This window comes from Mustela lutreola, chromosome 7 (assembly GCF_030435805.1).
Source record: "Mustela lutreola isolate mMusLut2 chromosome 7, mMusLut2.pri, whole genome shotgun sequence".
Classification (NCBI taxonomy): Eukaryota; Metazoa; Chordata; class Mammalia; order Carnivora; family Mustelidae; genus Mustela; species Mustela lutreola.
In genome coordinates, this window is record NC_081296.1 from 19,047,593 (window position 1) to 19,070,949 (window position 23,357).

General features: G+C 42.3%; 1 protein-coding gene and 1 pseudogene across 1 annotated transcript in view; both read right to left on the minus strand.

Moving 5' to 3' along the window:
• LOC131835661 (multiple C2 and transmembrane domain-containing protein 2-like) overlaps nt 1-9,060 on the minus strand; it is a 78,523-nt pseudogene extending 69,463 nt beyond the window's left edge.
• LOC131835453 (uncharacterized) overlaps nt 1-23,357 on the minus strand; it is a 79,496-nt gene that overhangs the window by 36,232 nt on the left and 19,907 nt on the right. Inside the window, exon 2 of the mRNA XM_059179746.1 lies at nt 8,819-9,341. Coding sequence (XP_059035729.1) covers nt 8,819-9,341 — 523 coding nt within the window. The remainder of the gene's footprint in view (nt 1-8,818; nt 9,342-23,357) is intronic.

The following is a 23,357-nucleotide window of genomic DNA, read 5'->3' on the forward strand; positions in this document are numbered from 1 at the left end:
GGGAAAACAAAAAGCTTCTTCCACCAAAAGAGAAAAACATCCATGAAAAGGCACATATTGGCAAGGAACACAAAAACTAAGCACTCAATTATTGATTTATAATCTTGAGCTCACGGTGACAAAGGCAGAAGTGGACACAAAGCCGGAATTTGGAAAGGAAGTCGTTAACAAAGCAAGTAAATGCCAATCGGTTATTAATGAGCAGGGCGGCACCAACCTGTTCAAACTTTTTCTTTTTAATCACATAAAGAGTTCATGATGTTTAGAAACGATGTATCATGTACCTTCTCAGGTCTGCCATGTCTTCTGGTTCAAATATTAACAGAGTTTGAAACTTCCTGAGAACCTTCTTTCTCATCCCTTGCTGAAGCCAAACGTTTCTGTGCCAGCGCAAATCAAATAGATTTAAGAGAAAGAAAGAAACATCAGAGAAATTCTGCCTGTTTAGGCAGGTCTAAAACACTGAAAGCGACTTCCGCCAAAGATTCTTATAATATCCAAAACACTCGACTATGTAACAAAGTGCGTGACAACCACAGCAGAGAGGAAGTTAAGTTAGAAGGGGGACACCAGGGGCACCTGGGTGGCTCAGTTGGTTCAGCGTCTGCCTTCGTCTCAGGTCATGATCCCAGGGTCCCAGGATCGAGCCCCGTGTCAGGCTCCCTGCTCAGCAAGGCATCTGCTTCTCCCTTTCTCTCTGCTCTTTCCCCTGCTCATGCCTGGTTCCTTCTCTGTCTCTCACACTGTCAAATCAATAAATAAAATCTTTAAAAGAGGGTGACACAAAGACTGGGAGAAGATGGAGACAGTTCATTAACAGACAAGAATTCTCGCTCAAGTGAGACACATTGCCAGAGGACAAACGGCGACAGACTCATTCACCAGACAGACTGACCAGGGGAAGGTAAGCAAGCCTGCGGCACCACTGGACCCCACCTCATTCAGGAAAGAGCAACAGGAGGTGGAAGCACTGACCCCCAAGGCCATTTTCAGACTAGAAACCTATATATGTAATAATTATGTGATGTTTTACACTTGGTAAGACTGTTAATCATAATGATATTGGTTATATACAATTACACTATATACATTATACACATTATATATATTATATATATACATTATAATGTATATATACATTATATGACATTACATAATAATATAGTATCCTTTTCTAAGAAGTTCTCAAACTAAACACCAACATCTTTCCCAATAGCCCCCTCCCCGCTACCACCCAAAACACAAATTATCATACAATCATCACAATCATTATTTTTACTTGTTTCTGGTCTGAGTGGTGTTTGCTTCATTTTTGTACCATCCCCTCAGTCACCTCTTGGCTCTGAACGTGGGGACAGTCATGCAGATAAGTTTAGTACTTTATTTTCTAGGTTTCCTGACCAGATCACAACCTCTCGTGAATATGTCTTTTGTATGTATGTATGTATTTATTTGTTTGTCGGGGAGAGACAGAGCACAAGGAGGCAGAATGGTAGGCAGGTGCAGAGAAAGAAGTAGGCCCCCTGCTGAGCAAGGAGCTGGATGCAGGACTCAATTCCAGACTCTGAGATCAGGACCTGAGCTGAAGGCAGTGGCTTAACCCACTGAACCACGCAGGTGCCCCCCTATGTCTGACTTTTAATGGACAAAGTTGATCATAAACTTTCAGTTCCTCAAAAGCATCCATCCAGCAAATTCTGAAAACCTGTTTGTTCTTTCCAAATGTTGCTTCATGCTACAGAGGGATCCCTGCCCACCGCTGGCTCACTCCAGCTGCCCAGTCCTACTAAGTGCAAGCAGCCCAGCCCCTCACCGCTTGGCTCCCATGGCACCTTGCCCCTTATCCTTAGCAAACAGCACACTTTCTTGCAGGTATCTGTAAAACTGTCCGACTTCCCATCTTGGCTGTAAGCTCTCAGGGGACAGGGAGATGATTCACAACTAAAACTCCGTATAATGCATGCTCAATTAATAGTTTTTTGGACAAAGGAACGTGTATTTATTTATTTCAGCCACTTTCTTTTTTTTTCCAGTTTTTTTTTTAAATAAAAATATAATATATTTTTATCCCCAGGGGTACAGGTCTGTGAATTGCCAGGTTTACACACTTCACAGCACTCACCATAGCACATACCCTCCCCTATGTCCATAACCCCACCCCCCTCTCCCAATCCCCCTCCCCCCAGCAACCCTCAGTTTGTTTTGTAAGATTAAGTGTCCCTTATGGTTTGTCTCCCTCCCAATCCCATCTTGTTTCATTTATTCAGCCACCTTCTAACACAATTTTTAAACAAGCCTTCGACTCAACTCTGACCACCTACGGAAACCTAATATTCTACACAAAAATTAATTTAGTAGTATTGGTATCAGCAGCGCCTACAAAACAGCACTGGCTGATCTGTATGAGCTACAAAATGATCCAGATAGTTAATTTATAATAAATATGATATACAATAAATATGATATATCAGATATGATATATAAATATCTATCATAAATACAAATATTTATGATAGATATTTATAGTGAGTATTTTTTTTTAACATTTTTATTTATTTATTTGACAGACACTGATCACAAGGAGGCAGAGAGGCAGGCAGGGGGGAGGGTGGTTGTGGAAGCAGGCTCCCTGCCGAGCAGAAAGCCTGATACGGGGCTCGATCCCAGGACCCTGGGAACATGACAAGAGCCGAAGGCAGAAGCCTCAAGCCACTGAGCCAGGCACCTGTATAGTGAGTACTTTTAACAAGAGAAAATAACCCATTAAGAGGACAGATGGCGGGCGCCTGAGTGGCTCAGTGGGTTAAACCGCTGCCTTCGGCTCAGGTCATGATCTCAGGGTCCTGGGATCGAGTCCCGCATCAGGCTCTCTGCTCAGCAGGCAGCCTGCTTCCCTCTCTCTCTGCCTGCCTCTCCATCTACTTGTGATCTCTCTCTGTCAAATAAATAAATAAAATCTTTAAAAAAAAAAAAAAAAAAGAGGACAGATGGCAAGCATTTTACCTTACGACAATTATATGAGCTGAAACGCTGCAAATGAGCTTTCAATGAGCCCCTTGCCCCTCTGCTCCGGCCAGCCCTTGTTTGCTGTTCCACATTGCCACCCTCCTCCCACGGGCCAGATCGCAGGCTATCAACCATGCAAAAGGGCCAGAGAATTTATCTCCACCCTCTCAAGAACAAGTGGAAGTAGACTCTTTTCACCTTTTCCATCAAAGGACTTGGAATCTGTGCCTACCCTGCCAATGCCAGGGGAAATGCCCGCGTTTCCTTTGTGAACTGCTTCTCGCTTCCACCCTCTCCTTGGGAGATGGCATCATTCATTTGTTGATATTACTCAACCTGCTGAATTATTCAGTTGGGTTCTCTGCTGCATTATTCAATGTACCCAAACCTCTACCTTGGAGTCATGCGGACATTTCAAACTCACAATGTCCACAAAACTCATTTTTATTTGTTCAAAACAACTCCGTCCTGACTTGTGGTCCTAGCACCCACCCAGGGGCCCAAGGCACAAACCCCGACCCACAACCTCCTACAACCCCCTATCACCTACGCAATCTCCCAGATCATCTCTCAAACCCTCACACACCTCTGCTTCCCAGTTGCCTTAAGCCAAGCCCTACAGCCTCTCTCCTGAACTAAGATAACTTCTTAACTCCTTTCCAGATGACTCACTGCGGGAATTAGGGCATCTGGCTCCATTCAGCCATAGCACAGCGGGTAAGTTTGTCCTCAGGACTTTGTACGGATCACATCTGTCCAGCCACCATTGTATCTTCTTCCGGTGCCTGACATTAAGACTCAGCACAACCAGGCAGGCGACAAATGACTATGTGAATGCATGAAGGCATGGCTGAGATAGCCAGCACTCCCAGAATTAAGTTCTGCTGCCTGCCCTGCACTCAAATTAACGTTTGTCTCAACATCTGCGTGCGGAGAAGCGAAGGCTCAGTAACCTGAGGTCCACACCCAAAGGCAAACCACCATTTGGCACACTCACACATGTCCTCACATCTACACCTGTGTTCTTCTTTTTTTTTTTTTAAAGATCTTATTTATTTGACAGACAAAGATCACAAGTAGGCAGAGAAGCAGACAGAGAGAGGAGGAAGCAGGCTCCCTGTTGAGCAGAGAGACTGATGTGGGGCTCGATCCCAGGACCCTGGGATGGTGAACTGAGCTAAAGGCAGGGCTTTAACCCACTGAGCTACCCAGGTACCCCACCTGTGTTCTATTTCATGCCTCCTGAAATGATGGAGGTATTCCATGACAAAATATAGAGAGTTGTGGAGAACAATCGTTTTCAGAAAGAAAAAAAATGTGAAAATGCAAAGCATAGCTCTTCTAGGTACCTTCCAGGACCTCATAGACAAACACACCATCATCTTCAAGACATCTGTGTCCTGGACAGGGAGCTGGGCTTTAGAAGAAAGTCCCCATGCCCATACCCAGAAGAAACCCACATTACAAAACAAGGCTACCTTCTACCCATGGAGGGAATGCACATGAGCATACCAGGGAAGGAGGAAACATCCATGTTGCTCAATTACGTATATGCACTTGTGTCCATTTGCTTTCGAAACTTTAGAAATTCCCCCAAGGAGGGAATGACAAAATGGTACCTATCTCATCTGGCGATTTGTCCCTAAAGAAAAAGCTGTTAAACCCACATGGTCAGCAAATGACAATGATTGTTAAAAAGGGCCAGTCCACGTAGTCTCAAGTCTCCCTTCCAGCCTCCCCTACAAGACCCACACGCAACAAAGACACAGATGAAAACTATCCCAGGCAGAAGAGAGGGAAAGTGCCTGAATCCTGGCTGAAATGCTTTCCAGCTGTGTGCCGGGGGACAATCCCCTTGTCTCCTTGGGCTGCAGTTTTCTCACATTCAATGTAAGTGACAACAGCCCAGCTTTGTGGGGTTATATTCATGATTAAAAGAGTTCCTATTTCTTAGCACAACGCCTGAGTACAGTCCAGGTACTCCAAAAATGCCAGTGACCGTAACATAAATGATACTCATATCACAGTCACAGCATATTAGCGTTGGCATGAATCCCACTCCCCTCTTACCATCTCCACAGGGGAGTCTATGCCCAACCAGTTCCGTGAAATACCAAGAGCACCGGGTCTCAAACTTTAGCACGCACCGCAGTCATCAGGAGGGCTTCTCAAAATGCAGATCGCTATGCCCCAGACACAGAGTTTCCAATGCAGAGGGTCTGGGATGGGGGCTGAGAACATGCATCTCTAGTAAGTTAAAACCAGTTGTGTGGGTGCAGCTGGTCTGAAAGGACATGCGGAGAACCCCTGACCAAAGGGGCCTCACTGCATCCATGGAGGAGAGTACGGGGGTCCGAACCTCTGGCTGTCTCCAGCCCTCCACCCACCTAGAATGCCCTCCCTGGATTCTTCCATCTTGGTAACTCCACCAACAATTCCAAATTCAGCTCAAGCCATCAGGAGCCCCCCAGGCTCCAGGCCAGCCCCTAGGACCCTGTGCTGTCAGAGTGAAATCAGCTCCATGAGGGTAGGAGCTCCCCGGTAAATAGGACCTTGCCATAGTCCGTGCCTGGGATATAGAAAAGCCTCCATTAACGATGAGTGGTAGAATGAGCACTGAGAGAGCCAATAGCCAAAGGCCTCCCTGGAGAGCCAAGCAAAGTAGAAGGTCCTAAAAGTCAGCTCTGAGTCTTACCTCCAGGCTGTTTACTAGATATGAAATGCCCTGAGTCCCCAATAAGCTGAGTATCCCTCCCACCCCAGCGACCAGCCTTCATCCTGCTCAGTGAACCATGAGTCCTTTGCCTACAACCACAGTTGGCCCTCTTACTCTTTGACGGTAATGGCGCTTCAGCTTCCGGCCTCTCGCTGGCAGAGGTCCCTATGAGGGCTACAGGCTGCTAGGAGATGCTCAGTGTTCTCAGGGAGAGAGGGCTGCAATCAGGAAGCATTTTTATGTAAGCATTTCTGGTAAATTGCCCAAAGTTCTCAGCTGAAAGAAAAAGAAACTTCCAGCAAATGGTGATCATATCTTTTTCCATTCTAAATAAGCATTCACTTTCATAACTAATTTTACATTATTTTTTTAAAGATCCCCAAGTCATTTGCCTTTCAGGTGTCACAAAATCTAGATCTGCCCACTTCACATCTCATGCATACTCTGCTCCTTGGCCCTTTTGGTCTTCTGGAAAGTTCTCTAATTCATCACTCTTGGCCCCTCCATGAGAGAATCTTAACCAAGCCAAGCACACGTCTACAAACACATTCTAGTCAGGATTTCAAATATTCCTAGAGAGGAGTTCAAGGTGCGTTGTTGATTTCACTGTCAAATGAAAACAAAAATAAAAATTGTGCCAAGCACAACTCGGGCAGAATATAGCCTACGTGATCCTCCCGACACAGGCAAAGACTCTCTTCCCCACCTCACCCCCCAAAAAGACACTTATTTTCAACACCTTAAGATAATTTAATTACAAAACCCCTCAATATCTCTGTATAATTACTAACAATGATAAGGAAGAGTTTAAGAAAGCAAGTGCTCTCTGTGTCGGGAATATTATTTAAAATTCTAAGGACTAGGGATAACTGGGTGGCTCACTCGGTTAAGCGGCTGCCTTCAGCTCAGATCATGATCCCAGGGTCATGGGATCGAGTCTGGCATCAGGCTCCTTGCTCGGCAGGGCACCTGCTTCTCTCTCTGCCTGCCACTCTGCCTGCTGTGCTCTCTCTCTCTCTCTGACAAACAAATAAATAAAAACTTCTAAAAAATGTTTTTAAAAGTCTAAGGACTATTTTCATTCTCATCTACAGCCTAGTAACTGCAGTTTGAAAATCACTTTCGTGGTTTACATTTACATTATTAAATGTAAATGTATTAAATTTTATTTATTATAACATATTAAAATTATTACATTATTTTCATTCTCATCTACAGCCTAATAATTGCAGTTTGAAAATCACTTTTGTGGTTGACAGGAATTTGAAGAAATTACAAGTTGTAATGGATCATTCACTCAAAGGCTAAACTGGGAATATTAGGATTCCTTCCCACATAAGTGCACGGCAGTACTCTCTATACTTCTAGAGATAAATTTAAGGAAAAACAGATACACCTTTTAAAATAAATGTTACATATATTCATATATGATTATAGATTTAAACACACACACACACAAAGTCCTCTCTAGGTGAAAACAGTGATTTCTATTCTTCTGAAAGATATGGAATCAAGCTGACCTGTGTTAAAGGATATGAATAATAAGAAAATTAACTGTTACTTCAATGTGTAATCCACAAGGAATACCTACAGAGTTTTACCATATTTGTCCCTCTTGGACATATTTGGTCCTTAAAAATATGTTAACAAAGATGCATAATAAACTTTGTATTTTAAAAACTGCCGTTCATCTTCTTGGCCCAGACTGGTTATAGTTTAACCACACAAAGAGACTGAAAGCAATACTCATTTATTCATAACGGTCTCTTCAACTGACATGGATTGTTTTAGGAAAATAAATTTGAATTATTTTCCATTAAATCTGCCAGATTTACACTAAATGTCCGAGAACCATGGAATAGTGAAAAAGCACAGCTTTTGCATTCAGAAATATCCCCCTTGGCTCTCAGGTCCACTAATTACTTTCAACAAACTGCTAGATTCCTCCCTGCCTGGGTTTCTCACCTGAAAAGGGGGAATAATATCTACCTTGTGTATTTTACACAACAAGATAAAGTGCCCAATAACCTTATTTTGAGGATGGTTTTTCATAGTCCTTGTCAGCTGGGATGTCAGACTTCTTCAAAGATCTGCATTCTCCCTGCATTTAAACGCTTAGTACCAGAGATTAAAGAAATGCGGGCCCAAGCCCCTGCTCTTTCTGAGCACCCAGCTGCGCAGAATGAGGGCCCTAAGTGGCCCCTGTGTATCAACACCTGTGCTACCAAAGCTACCTGTGCTACGCCAACCTGGCTCTCGCAGAGGTTCCTCCTTAAAAGACATACAACAAATACGTACTGAATTAAATGCTGCCGACCCAAGCGAAAATGGATGCTAATAGGAATCACAACCCATAGACCTGTTTGCCACTCAGTGCGTTGGGAAGCAGGTTTTTGTAAAGTTCCAAGGTTCACCTGGAAGCTGCTTGGTAACTCTTAAGTCACTCCTGTCAATGTCACTTCCAGTCCGCACTTGGTAAGTACCTACCTACACGCCGCTGAAACCTTCAGACACCGCACAGAATTTCCTTCAGACGTTCTAACCCGTTTATGGAAACCCAACCACGACTAAAAGCCTTAGGCGCCCCATTTGCTTGACAGATGGACCGCGCGCTGAGGAACTCACTGCGGAAGCAATCGCCTCTCAAGTTCACCACCACCATCACCGTATTGGGTTTTTTGGTTTTCTGGTATTTTTGTTTTTAATGTGCAAGACTCGAACCCCCACACACTTATCCTAAGGCTTTCTTCTCCTGGGCAGCTGCGCCAATGCCTGCGCTGGCAACCAGAGTTGAACCTCCGGGTCTCCACGAAGGGAGCGCATGAAATCCCAAACAAACGAGGGGCTAACCTCCGCAGAAAGAGCCCAGGCGGTGGCGGTGACTCACTCCACTGCGCCCCGAGGGGACCAACGGTGTGTCCTTTAAAAAGCCACGAATTCCTGGGGCAAGCCGCCTGCCCTTCGTGCGCTCTCCGGGACTGCCCCCCTCGGATTTCGGCCTCCCTCCTTCGCACACCTTATTCCGGAAGCCGCGGCTCCCGGGAAGGAGCTCCGCTGAATTCCCAGCCCGAACCCTCAGGGTCCCCAACGCCTCACCTCGGTGGCGAGCAGGCGCCCGCCCCGGAAGAGAGCCGGCGGCGGCCCCCGCGTCCCCGCAGCGCGCGCTGCCAGGTGAGCCCGACCCCGCCCTCACCTGTCCGAGGCCGCGTCCCGGGGGCTGCCCAGGAGCCGGCGCGCCCCTCACCTGCCGGGACCCGCCACGGCCGCCGCTCGCAGGCGCAGAAACTGCCGGGACGCGCCGGGGGCGGGGGCACGTCTCGCGCCGTCCGACTTCTTAGACCCCCGCCCGCCAGCCCCGCCTCCAGGGGGCGGAGGCGGCCGCGCGTCACCTTGGAGCGACCGCCCCCCCAAGCGCGGTCGCGCGGCGGCCGGTGACTCCGCCCGCGGCTGCCCCTGGGCCCCGGCGGGGCGAAGAGGAAGAGATCGCTCTGAACGTACTGGTCCGGCTTCGCTCGCCAAAAAAGCAAGATGCGCCCCAGCAGTCTGTGTTCAAAGTGAGGAAAGAGAGCAAGTGTGACTTGCAAACTTGTAATGGCTGAGTAACGTGTCTCCGCGGATACTCAGAGGAGTGCTTGGGGCCATCGCTCCCGAAGGGATCAGTGGGGAGAGCAAGCTGCGTTTTTACCACCCTGACCCGGGCAGGAGGTACCAGAACCAGGCACCCCATTAAGCCCCGCCATGTTTGCAAGACGGCGGCTGCAAGTTCGGCCACGCAGACGCGCTAAGCTCTTTATTTGCTGAGCCTTGGCTCCTGGTCTGGAGAGATTGGGCCGATTTCCGTGCCCAGCGCGGTGAGTACTCCTACTCGGAGACCCTTAGAGATCCTTGGGTCCCATGACTGGCCCTAAAGCGTTCAGCAAATATTTGCCCTTGGTTCCTTTCCCATGAACTTTCTTCCTCCTTCCTCTCCTTTTCCTGCTGTGCTCTTCTTGCACTTTTATTTACTCTTGATCTCCGCCTGGCGGTTTCTTTTCCACTCGACCTAGGAGCCCATGTCTTCCTTGTGCTGAGTCGGCCTTGCAAGACACTTGGTGGTTAGGGAGGAAACGGGCCAGATCCCTGCCTCCAGGATGTCAGAACTTCACACCCGGCCACCCCCTTGGAAGAGCAGGAATTAGATATAAGAGAGTGTGGGACAGACCTGGCGTTCTATAGGTGATGGGAGTGGGTGGCCTGTCAACTGGAGAATTTAATTGTTGTAATTGGTGCTTAAGAGCCTGGGCTCCGAGTCAGAAAGACCTCACCAAGTCCTGCCTTGGCAACTGATGGTATAAACCCAAGAGTTCACTTAATGCCTCTGAATTCCCACTTTAATAAATGGGGATTCAAATAACAGCTATTGTATAGATTCTGAGAAATACTTAAGTGTTTTAGGTAAAGTACTTAACCACAGTGTCCATGGCCCAGGGATCCACACTTATGAAGCGTTGGCTAATTAGAATAACAGCATGGTAAGAACTGTTGTGGGCCAGGAGGGAGAACATTTAGAACACAAGAGAACTTGGTTGGAAGCAGAGGTGTAGTCTTCACGCAAAGAAGGCATTCAGTAGTGGCTCCCAGTGAATGAACAGAAGGGCTCACCGCTCTCTGATTTGGGGGCTCCTCCTACAATACGCGATCCTATTTAATTTTCACAAACCTGTGAAACAGTTCATAATTTCCCTGGTTGAAGATGAGGAAAATTAGCCTCAGATCCATGAAATCATCGGCCTTGAAGGTATGAACCACGTTCGTAGCAGGCAGAGCAGAGTCACCTGAGCCTAGGGGAATCTGGCTTTTCCCATGGTGGCCCTGCAGGCTGTATCCCCTTCCTCAGGGAGGGAAGGTAATGGGGGAAAAGGGGGACATAAAGGACACGGGAAGAAGGGAAAGAACAGTAAATAGGGAAAGTAACCATAGCATTGAAGGCCACTAATAATACAACAGAATTAAAATAGTAAGTGAACCCACACATAAAAGCTTTTTGCTTCCAACCCCTGCCACAATGGGGTTCCTGTTCTGTGGTTCCTGTAGCTCAACCACAGGCTGAAAATTACTAACAGCATTTTTCAATCATTAAATGCTGCAGAAAGTGAAACATCTGAAGAGATAGAAATCTAAGGTCATACCTCCTCATCTCTCACCACAATATACTCTTCTGTCAAGCTTCCTTGAAGTTTTTTTTCGTTGCTTTTTCTTTCTTTTCTTTTTTTTCACTTGTTCAAATATATTGCCTGCCTCTTTCTAGTATGTTCCATCCAGGAAATTATATCATTGCTTTAACCAACTTGACTTCATTCTGTAACCACAAGAAGCACTTAGAACAGCTGCTAGACTCACATATGTGGCAGATAAATTCAAAATACACTGTTGTGACATTGAATTTCTTGACATAAGCAAGTCTGAACCAAGTTTTATAGGCACTGTCCATGATGCTGTAATGGTGACTTTTCTGAAAAAATAAAATAGAATCTCTTTTCTACTCAGTCTTGCCTTCGTAATTCACATGAACATCAAGATATGTAGCCTTTGAAGAAAGAACTCTATTGAGAATATGACCTTTGAGGCAGGGATTTCTCACTGTCCACATTTAGATTAGACTCTTGCCAGATACAATTGCTCTTCGATGCTAGACAACATATGCTGGGTTGCATGGCGACGTAATAATTTCACTGTTCTTTTCCATTTGGAATGGCGGATGTGTCTTCTACAGATCCCACATGCTCCTTTGCCACCGCAGCTGATGTTGCCTGTCATGTATCCGAAGTGCTGCGTGGAGGTATGTTAGCAATGTCGCAGTGCCTGTCTGAATTGCAAGAGTAATTTAAATAGGACAAGTTCGGCGGCTGTAGTCACCTAGGCTCTCTGCCCATGGAGTTAAAGGAGGTTTTCCTGTCTGTAAGTGCAGAGAATCAATCCAGTCCAGCTCCGATCAGAGGACTCAGAGATCATCTTGGGAGGACGAACCCCTTGGGTGCCCCAGAAAAAAGTTTGTGAGCTCTGCTAACAGGGACATAAAAGCTTGATACCTAGCATCCCTCACATTTGCCTTCATCGGTGCTTCTTGTTATTACTGGGGCAAAAAAAGCTGAAGTAGGAAAACAATTGAGATATAAATACAGAGATCTAGACCTTTCAGGAGGTGAAATCCATGTCGTGGTTAAGGCGAAATTTAATCCACTATCCAAGTGGCCAATGTTTAGTGTGTGCCATAAGAAAGCATATGGACTTTGCTACGTGGCCTTGAGAAAACGGTATTCTTTGTATTGTTCACACGATCCGTCTTTGTTATTATATTTGCTCAGTTTGGTTTCTTCCTACCATATAATTGTCCTGAGAGTTTATAGAAAACATATCCCCTTTTGTTGGTGTCACTTAGTGACTCATTCCTAATTCTGTCATTTAACTAACTACATGCTTTCCTGCAGTTGGTCAGAAAAAAAAATTTAAAAAGCAGTGGTTGGTAGGGTTTCAGTTTCTTGAACAAAGGGAGTGGCCCTAACAGAAAAGGAGTCTTCCTTTCTAATTGCTCAGAAGTAAGAGTTGTTATAAAATCTTTCTTTGGAAACCAACACCAACAGTTAGTTGTGTTATTAATAATAAGCCTATGTAACAAATTATTTCAAATATCCAGTCATGTATTTAACACAAGCTAATTAATTGGAAGTGTTCGCAGGTAGTAAGTTGCTCAAAGTTACATTTTCATAGACATTATAGTTTTCAAGGGTGAAAATTTTTATGCCCAAGATGAACATCTGGTAATAGTTGCTTTTAGAAAGTTAAAATTATACTCTGGTTTCTCTTCAAATTGCATAAATCTTTTGCCTTTTAAAAAAAGTTAAAATTATTGAAGATGTGGTAGGGTAAATCTTAGAACCTTGGTCCCTCATTTATCAGATAATTAAAGCAGACCCAAACTTACTTTTTCAGGTAAAGCTTAACCTTTCTCAAGACTACTTCATCATCATCAATATTTTATGTCTGGTTTTGAATTCCATCTGGTGAGCTCATGCTTAAGCTTTTCCCCCAGATTAAACCAGAGCAAGAGAGCATTTCAAACAGTACAGCATCACTGTGGCCCCACACAGAATCACTTTGTAGGGTTGTTCTCTTGTGTGCTGTCGTTACCCTAGTTTAAAGCATCTTGGAATTGGTCTTGAGAAATGGATTGTTGAATCTGCACCTGGAATATTGGCCAGGGTTATTGTTCTTAAAATCCTGGTGCTTGTTTTAAGATGATCCAATGTAGAAATTGTTGGTCCTCTCCAGAATGCAAACCTAGGCTCTTCTACACGATGGGTTTGTTTGCATCCCCTGAATTCTGCAAACAGCACAACTGAATTGGTTTTCCTTTCTGATTTGATTACTAGAATGCTCAGAGAGGCCCACCTCAACAGTGCTTTTTGGTACATTGTTTAACACATTTTTATTTTTCTACCTTTACTGTTTTAAGTCTGAGATGAAACTAAAGGAATTTCCAGAACCAAACTATTGGAATAATAATTTTCTGTGCAATTAGATGTACATTTGTTGACACATTCGCTCACAAAACAATAACATATATTGAGTAGCTCAAGGAGGACCACAGACTAGGATGATCAGGGGCCAGGCTGATGAAATGTATGTGTGACTGTCCACAAAAAAAAAAAAAAAAAAAAAAAAAAAGAGAGAGAGACTTCCACACACTGGCCACCTAAAGGCATTCAAATTCATTTATTAACTCTGTTCTGGCCAGACAAGGCAGGTGGCTAGACATCAGATGGCTGTTCCCGTTCCCTGACCAACAATGTGTCAAGCTCTGAGTAAACACAGTGGGTATACATAAATAAGATTGCTTCTGCCCCCCAGGGGCTCACAGTTTGTTGAAGGGGGAAACCATGGAAACAAATAAGCACAACAGCATGTCAGAAGGATGAGACTAGTTGCAGCACCTGCAGGGTCCAGAAAGTTAAGTACAGAGTCAGATGCTGGAGCCCAGGCAGGAAATATACAAGGGAATTAGCAAACACAGTGACTCTGCACAGCCCCAAGGGCTGAGAGAAGAGATCCTCATGACTGAGTCACTGCAAGGAACACAGGCTCAACCAGCAAGAGATCAAGTCAGGAAATAAAGCCAGACCCATCTAGCAATATTTCCAGTTACTCGAGTATTGTTACTCAAGTATTATTACTCGAGTAATCAGAAAATTAAAATATAGATACATGGAAAGAAATAATAACACTTTTAGTTGAGGGCATCAACAAATTTGGGACTGGTAGTCTCCAGCCTATATTTCTGAGTGCTGGGACATATAATTTGAATAAGTTTTCACTCATTGAGCCTCCAATTACGGGCTGTAATGATGCCCTACAAAGAAAATACAGAATCACTAATTAATGGATTGAAAAGTAGTCAGGAAATACATGGGGCTTTATTAAGGGCATAGTAATATTTTCAAGCTGACTTGGTAAACACCAGCTTTACTGATTTTTTTAGGTTTATATTTATAATGACTATTGTATCTTCCTGAGAAAATCTGGGCCCAAAATAGAGAATAAAATAGTAAGAAGTATGACCTTAATGCTAAATGAATTTCTTAATTCCCAGTATATATGTGCTCAACCTTTTTTTCTTATTAGGGAACTCCTTATATTGAACTATATTCTCAAAATTTTTACATTCTGCTAAGAGATTATTCTTTAAAAAAAAAAAAATAGCTTGGCTTGGTAGTTTGAACTTCCTGCTAGGCTGATTTGAAAATGAAGAATGGGAGGGATAAAAATCTTTTCAGTGAAATGCAAAATATACTTTAGATTATAAAGGAAAGAGAATTTCTCAGCTGATTCAATGACAGACAAATTTGGTTATAGTTTGAACCTTTTAAATGATCTTTGCACCCACCCTCGAAATGAGTTTGTGACTTTTCTCCTCATTCCTGATGGGTTTTGTGAAACTAGTCCCTACTTGATGAATTTGTAAAATGGAGTTCCACTTCAGTAACTCTCATTCAAAAACCCAAGCCTTGTATATCAAACTGAGTATGGTTTACCACACACACTCAGTGGTAAAACATGATTAGGAATTCCTAAACCTAAGGCAGGAGTTCAAGCTCTATGACCATAGAAGTGATTAAAACACCCTGGGCCTTTGTTAAGTTTTGTGTCATTGCTTACAGGCTTACATTTGCTTCATTTCTTACAGGCTCTATATTTCTTCCCAGGGAATAAAAACTAATCACTTTTCTGATTCTCTAAGCAAATCCTAACATGTTATTTCACCTGAACAAACCGTATTTTGGTATATACCATAAATGTCAATTTTGTTAAATTAAAGAGAGCTGCAAATCGAGTCAGAAGGAGTGGCCTCAGAGAACCAGCGTTGTTTTGTTTGTTTGTTTGTTTTAAGATTTCATTTATTTATTTGATGGAGAGAGACACAGTGAGAGAGGGGACACAAGCAGGGGAAGTGGGAGAGGGAGAAGCAGGCTTCCCGCCAAGTAGGGAGCCTGACTTACAGCTCGATCCCAGGTCCCTGGGATCATGACCTGAGCTAAAGGCAGACACTACCTTTAGCCACCCAGGCGCCTTGTATTTCAAATGCATGTCAGGGAGTAGGGGATGTGGGAGTGGCGTAGTTAAGCATCTGACTCTTGGTTTTGGCTCAGGTCATGATCTCAGGATTCAGAGAGCAAGCCCCAAGTCAGGATCCCTGCTCAGCACAATCTTCTTGAGATTCTCTCTCTCCCTCTGCTCCTCCCCCTGCTTATGTGCTCTCTCTCTTTTTCTCTCTCTCAAACAAATAAATAAAATATTTAAAATGTATATAGGACCATTGTGCTGTTTCCTGCTCATGTTTTATACAGCTCTGAAGTATACATTTTAGCAAGGTGTGCTCGAGGAAGTTTGTGTCCCCAACAAGCTGGAAACTTCCATGGTCACTTAATGATGAAACATGATTGGAGAATAAAGGACAGCATTAGCAGCACCATATGAAGTGTGACTGGACTCTAAAGGGCAGAAATTAAAAATGAGAAATTGAGTGATCAATGAACAATATAGAGAAGCAAGCTAAAACTTAAATTGGCAAGGGAAAACTACTATGAACCATCAGGGCAAGAAAATCAAAGTGTGAAGATAAATAATATAGACAATAAGTAAAAGGTGCTCCGTAAAATCAAAGTTCATACTAGGTATAGGAGTAATGTTAGTCAGACAAGAAAATGGATTTTTCTTCCTTGTGATCACATTTATCTTGAGGTGTACCTGTCACTACAACTTTTGAAATGCAGACACACTCTAATGAAGAGATTACTAGCCTAATATTGTGCCTTATCTATTATTCTCTAAAAATAAGAAAGCTCATTAGGTCCTGCCTAGAATTTCAACTCAGGAAGATACCATATGTTCAATGTGACTAAGGAAAGTATAATGATAAGAGAGTTATTTGCAAAAATCAATGCTTTATGTTAATATGCAATATCTCCATAACATGAGTTCAAAACAAAAGTTACAAAGATCTGTCTGTAAGAGTAGCATTTTTTCCCTTGGTATCTTTTCTCTTGTTTTCTCATGTTACATCCTGCTCATGGTTTCCTCTATGTACCTCTTGGTTTCCCATCAGTCCTGACTGATTCTTTCACTCCAAGTGCCTAGATTCATTGTCAGCAAAGTGTAGTCAAATTCTATTCCCTCAAGGTCCCAAATACTGTCTCCTCCTAAAAGAATCCCCTCTTTTCTCAAACAGGAGAAGTCCCTCCTCCCAAGAACTCTCATATCAATATCCTTGCCAATCTTATAAAGATTTAATCAAGAACAATTGCTTTTGCCTTTATGAAACCATTTTTGGGGTACCTGTCTTGTCTTTCATGCATTCATTTGTTTTGCAAATGTTTCTGGAAAACCTCAATTCAAGCATAAACTAGAATATAAGATTTTTTGTTTGAAATTCATGCATATAATCAATGAGTTATTTACTTACTCTTGATACGTAACAAATTACTTAAAAACTGAATGGCTCAAAGCAGCAAGCATTTATGTTGTCAGAGTTTCTTTTCCTTTTTTTTTTTTAAGATTTTATTTATTTATTTGACAGACAGAGATCACAAGTAGGCAGAGAGGCAGACAGAGAGAGGAGGAAGGAGGTTCCCTGCTGAGCAGAGAGCCCAATGAGGGGCTCCATCCCAGGACCCTGGGATCATGACCTGAGCCAAAGGCAGAGGCTTTAACCCACTGAGCCACCCAGGTGCCCTAATGTCAGAGTTTCTGTGGAGCAGGAGTCCTGGTGTGGCTAGGATGGATGTATCTGGCTCAGCATCTCACGTGAGGTCTCAGTCATCTCAAGGTTCCAATGGGGCTGGAGAATCTGCTTCAAAACTCACTCAAATGGTTGTTGGGAGACCATAATTCCTCACCATATGAGCTCCTCCATAGGTGGCCCATGCACTCCCATGTTATGGCCACGGTGATCAAAGAGAGAGTGGAAGAGACCCAGATAGAGCCACCATTGTTTTTGTAACTTCATCTTAGAAATGAGATCTTACCACTTCTGCCATATTCTACTTATTAGATGCAAACCAATAAATTCATCACATATGCAGGGAGAGAGGATTACACAAGAACATCAACACCAGGAGGCCAGGGTTATAAATCTAGAGACCTCCTAGCATGCCTAATTACCACACACAGTAAGTGTGTGATGAAGAAAATGTTGAGGGTTCTTGAACCTGTGAGTTTGTGGTTTACATTGAATTTGATTAAGATAAAATTTTCAAACATACTTTCTTCATATATTTTATGACCCTGTTTTTTTCAGTTTGAGAACTATATGTATATACAATTAATATAATCATGTATAATACACATATATAGTAATACACACACATATATATGTGAGGCCACTTAAAGTTGTCCCCAGAGTTCACAAATGCTCTGCTCATTTTTTCCCCTTCTTTAGGCTTCTATTTTCCGTGTTTTTCATTCTATGTGGTCAAGTTAATTAATTTCTCCCTCCAATATCTTACCTGCTATTAATCCTATTGAATGGTTTTTTTCAACAGACATTTAATTTTTCAATTTGAAAATTTTGATTTTGGTTCTTTGTGTATCTTTTATTTTTCCTTTCTGTTCATCCTCTCTTCCACTTTGTTAAATGTAGGGTATTTATTGATATACTGCTTATCTTTCTTGTCTACTTATTCTTGTCATTTGTTTTGCTTCTAGGTTTTTTTTTTTTTCTATTCACTCATTATTCCCTACTTGCCATGGGTCATTTTTCCTGCTTCCCTGCCTGCCTTGTTAACCTTGATAAAATGCTATGCAATATAAACTTTATGTTGCTGGGTGCTGAATTTTTTAAATGATTATTCATTTAAACTTTTGGGATCTTTTTTTCTGGAATGCAGATTAAGTTTTCTTGGAAATAGTTTGCTTCTCTTGAGGTTTGTTTTTAAGCTTTGTTGGGTAGATATGGAACAATCTCTCATCTGGGGTTAAACTCTCTAAGGATCTTAACCCTTGTATTAGGAAATCTTGCCTTACTGTCTTATGGAAACTTGAACTATTTATGGCCCAGCATGAACTTGAGGGACTGTTTCACCTGCATTTTCCAGTGATTCTTTCCTGATCTTGGTGGTTTCCTTGTACACGTGAGCTAATTAGCATTCAGCTCAACACCTGAGGGGAATCCTTTGTAGATTTATGTATCTCTCCTCTCTTCCTGTCTCTCTGTATGAAGATCTTTCCTCTGTATACTGCTCCCTCAATGCACAAAAATTATGGCTACTTTGGTCTCCCTACTCTTTCCTCAACTAAGAAAAGCCACCGGGCTCTGCTTGGTCTCCCCATCCCCAGGCTGTGGACTGGAAATTCTCCAGAGAGTAAGTTAGGGCAATCACCGACCTTACCTCATTTTTGTCCCTTTTCTCTGGGATTGCAGTACCGTGCTATCAGTTGTCTAATGCGTGAAAACCATTGGCACATATATATTGGTTGTATTTTTTCTCTTTTAGCTGTGGGAGGGTAAAACTAGTTTATTTTATTTCATCATGGCCAGAAGCTGAGTTCACATGGTGTAAATATTTGGATCTCAAACATATAGCCTCTCAGTGACTTGCATAGCATATATTCTCTATGAGAAAAGAAACATACTAAAAATATTTTAATTATAGCAAAATATACAAGGACTCAGGATATCTGAGTTCATAACTTAGTTCTTCATCAGATTATAGTGTCATTTTTCAGGCAGTCAATTTTCTGAAGACCGATTGGACCAGAACAAAGGTTCTTAGTATTTTCACCCAAAAAGTTCACTGTATAACTATTGTTTTTGATTTGTTTACAATAAATATCTTGTTGGCAGCTCTGATAAGCTGGTCCAGCCCTCTTACAAAAACTTCATTAGCATGCAGTCAGAGGGCTCATAACCATGACATCATCAGTATTGATTCTCTGAGTTGATCAATTCTAGTGACTGCAAAGAGGCAGCGACTTAGACCACCTGTGACATCTTATTCTGAGGAACAGCCTACTTGCATTAAGTATAAGCCTTTATGAGCCCAGTGCTTGAATCTTAATCAGTCTTTGCCTCAGTACTAAATAGTACCTTTGCATAAGTAGAGATGATATTTAAAACTTCACACAGGTGCTTGGGGCACTTGAGTGGCTCAGTGGGTTAAGCCTCTGCCTTTAGCTTAGGTCATGATCTCAGGGTCCTGGGATTGAGCCCCACATGAGGCTCTCTGCTGAGCTTCCCCCTCTCTCTCTGACTGCCTACTTGTGATCTCTCTCACTGTGTCAAATATATAAAAAAAAATCTTTAAAAAAAACTTCACACAGGGCTTACAACTCTGAATATCAACCCAGCAAATTCCCAGGTATCAATGACACTTAGCAAAATTTCTAGGTCAGGACACTGCTCCTCATTCTCTTTGAACTATACCAAGTACATGCTGATTTCTTCCTCAAGGCACTTGGACAAGAACTCATTGCATTCTAGATTCATAGAACCTAAAGCAACTGGGAAGTGAAGTCATCAAGCATGAAGTCACTGAGCAAATTTGCCTTCCAAGGTAACTGGCAAGCTAGCAAAGATATGACTCATGATCCAAAACACCCTTACGTATCTTTCATCTATCAGCCTGACAAAGGTGCAAATGTATTATCAAAAGTTTTCTCTAAAAATGACAGGCTCTCTATATTATACTCCAGTGGGTAATTGCAATATATCGAAGTTATCTTTGACTAACAGTCTTCCCGTGCCTCCCAAATCCAGCTTAGCAGCTTCTGTCCTCTGGTTGACTTCACACTTCGAGAGCCATTTGCAGAACAAATAAGATCAGTCATGTGAACTTCCACTTCAAATTAGCTCTCTTTGCTAATTTATCCATCTATTAACTTGTATACTATCCATTAGTATACAAGTTAATAATTCCTTTTTCTGTTAATCCAATGTATCCTATAATCTGAACAACGAAACTTCAAATTTGAGTCTGTAGAAGCTGATATTTGAGTTGTTTTTGGACCCACACTTGGGAAGTAGGATGGCCCTAAGGAGAGCAAAAGCAACAATAAGCTAATAGGCAAATAAAACAAACGTGGTATAGATTATAAGCTCAAGGTCAGCCATTGGTAGTCGGTGACTTAAAGCAAATTAATTTCCCTTCTATGTGAGTTGGAAATACTATCTACAGCCCAAGATTCATTTTTGGTTAATAAATATTTTGAAGGTATCTGAACCAAAGTGGATTCCTAAAAAATTGAGTATTTGGATATAGTAGTGATGATAGTGATGATGGTGATAAGGCTCATTCCCTCTAAATTCCTTAAATTCACTGGGTTTTTTTTTTCAATATTTTTATTATGATAAATTTCAAACATACAACAAACCTGTAAAACCATGAAAACCTGTATATCTACCAGCTAGATTCCATCAGACATTTTGTTACATATCTATACAACTCTGTATCTCTCTCTTCCACCAATCTGTTAAAGTTGGGACACATTTCAAAGTAAACTGCAGACATTCTTATACTCCCCCCCCCCATGCATACTTCTAATTAGAGTTCCTTTTAGTTTAGCTAGATTTTTTTCTTTCAATAAAAATCTTATATATATTCAAGTTACAAATCTTAAGTGTAAATTCACTGAGTTTTGATTAATAAGTACATCTGGGCAACCATGATATAAGACATTATCTTCACCCTCCATAATTCCTGTCTCTCTCCAGTTGATGCTTCCCTGTCTTAGACACACACACACAGGTTACTCAGTTCCAGCAGTTTGTCCATCACAAATTAGTTCTGTTTATTCTAGAACTCCAAATAAATTGGATAATATATTTACACTCTTTGTGTGAAGGGTTCTTTTGGGTTTCATCCATTCTCCTCTGTGTCAGTCATTTGTCCTTTTGTTGCTGAGTCATATTCTGTTATATGACTGATATAAACTGATATGTTTATCCAGTCTGTTGACAGACACCTGACAATTTCCAGTTTGAGGCTGTTATCAATAAAGTTGCTATAAACCTGTTTGAACAGACCTTTTTGTGGACAAAGGTGTTTCTTTATTAGGTCTTTAGTTCATAGGGGTTGGAAGTCTTTCCCTTCTGTTTTATTCCCCAAATACCTACTGTAATGTTGAAAAGAGAAGCTTGAAATGCACATGTGTGTGCAGACACACACACACACACACACACACACACACACACACACACCCCTAGTAGAAATGGCATTAAAAGTGCAGCCTGAAACAGCATGGAGATTCCTCAAAAAGTTGAAAATAGAGCTACCCTATGACCCAGCAATCACACTAATGGATATTTACCCTAAGATACAAATGCAGTGATCCAAAGGGACACATGCACCCAAATGTCCAGCAGCAAATGTCCACAATAGCCAAACTATGGAAAGAACCTAGATGCCTGTCAACAGATGAATGAATGAAAGATGTATATATATATATATATATATATATATATATATATACATATATACATATATACACACACAATGGAATACTATGCAGCCTTCAAAAGAAATGAAATCTTGCCATTTGCAACTATGTGGATGGAACTGGAGGGTATTATGCTTAGTGAAATAAGTCAATCAGAGAAAAACAATTATCATATGAGATCCCTGATATGAGGAAGTTGAGAGGCGACGTGGGGGGTTTGGAGGGTAGGAAAAGAATAAATGAAACAAGATGGGATCAGGAGGGAGACAAACCATAAGAGACTCTTAATCTCACCAAACAAACTGAGGGGTTGCAGGGGTCAGGGGGGTAGGGAGACGGTGGTGGGGTTATGGACATTGGGTAAGGTATCTGTTATGGTGAGTGCTATGAAGTGTGTAAACCTGGCAATTCACAGACCTGTACCCCTGGGGCTAATAATACATTATATTTTAATTAAAAACTTAAAAAAAAAAACCTTAAAAAAAAAAGTGCAGCCTGAATCCTGGAATGAACTGGGTGAGCTTGATTCCCTCATTTTACTGAACATGATGGTGTAGAATCATTGTTCCATTAATAAATTTATAAAAAAAGTAGTTGCTGTAATTGACAAAGAGAGAAGAGGTCAGCTTCTTGAGGCCATCACAGACAGTGGCCTTGTACAGAATTTTAGGGACTTCAGATCCAGAATGCTGGTCTCAGGTACACTATAGTGACACCTACATCTTCCTATCTGCTTGCATTGTGTTTTTATTTTTATTTATTTATTTATTTTTTTTAAGAGGAGTGTTGTCTGTTCTGATGGGTGTTTAAAGCAGAGAGCTGCTCTGCTGCCCTCCATCTGGGACTTGGAAGCCGATGCCATATTTCAGAAGGAGATCTAGAGCAGAGGCTGGGGCACTAAGTTCTGATGTCTCCGCTGCCATTCACTCACCATGCCATGCTGGAAAAGCCCCTCCCTGACCCCTCATGGCATCAGCTTTCCAGTAGGGAATGGGAGGCAGGGGCCCGAATGAACATTAAACTACTACAGCAATGAATGAAACCAGTTTTAGAATATGCATTCAAATAAACCAGTTACACTCTATCTTGTCTTCTCTTTTGAATTTCCTTGGGATTTCTGAGTCATCAGAAATTGAGAACTTTGGGGGAGATTGGGTGCTCATCGGTTAAGCATCTGCCTTTGGCTCAGGCCATGATCTCAGGGTGCTGGGGTTGAGCCCCACATGGGGCTCCCTTCTCAGCAGGGAGCCTGCTTCTCCCTCTCCCATTCCACCTACTTGTGCACTCTCGCTCTCTGTCAAATAAATAAAATATTCCTTTAAAAAAAAAAGAACTCTGTCTCATTTGTCCAGTGATTGCAATGGAAGTGTTACTCTTTTTTGAGTCCTGCTGTGCACTAGTCCCAGCTTTCCATGCAAATAACCCTCCCCAGTCCCAAGGTCATGTGGCCAGTACATACTGAAATTTCAACCTAGATTGGTCTGAATCTAAAAAGTGGTCTGAAGCATTTCACATTGGCCTTTGGAGAGCACATGAGCTCTCCGACTATCTGGGGGAGCTAGTAGACGTGCATTAAGGATTACTAACGCTAATAATAAACCACCTGAAATGAAAGCCTCCTGAGCATCCTGTAAATGGTGAAAATTGCTCCTGGCTTTGTAGCCATGAA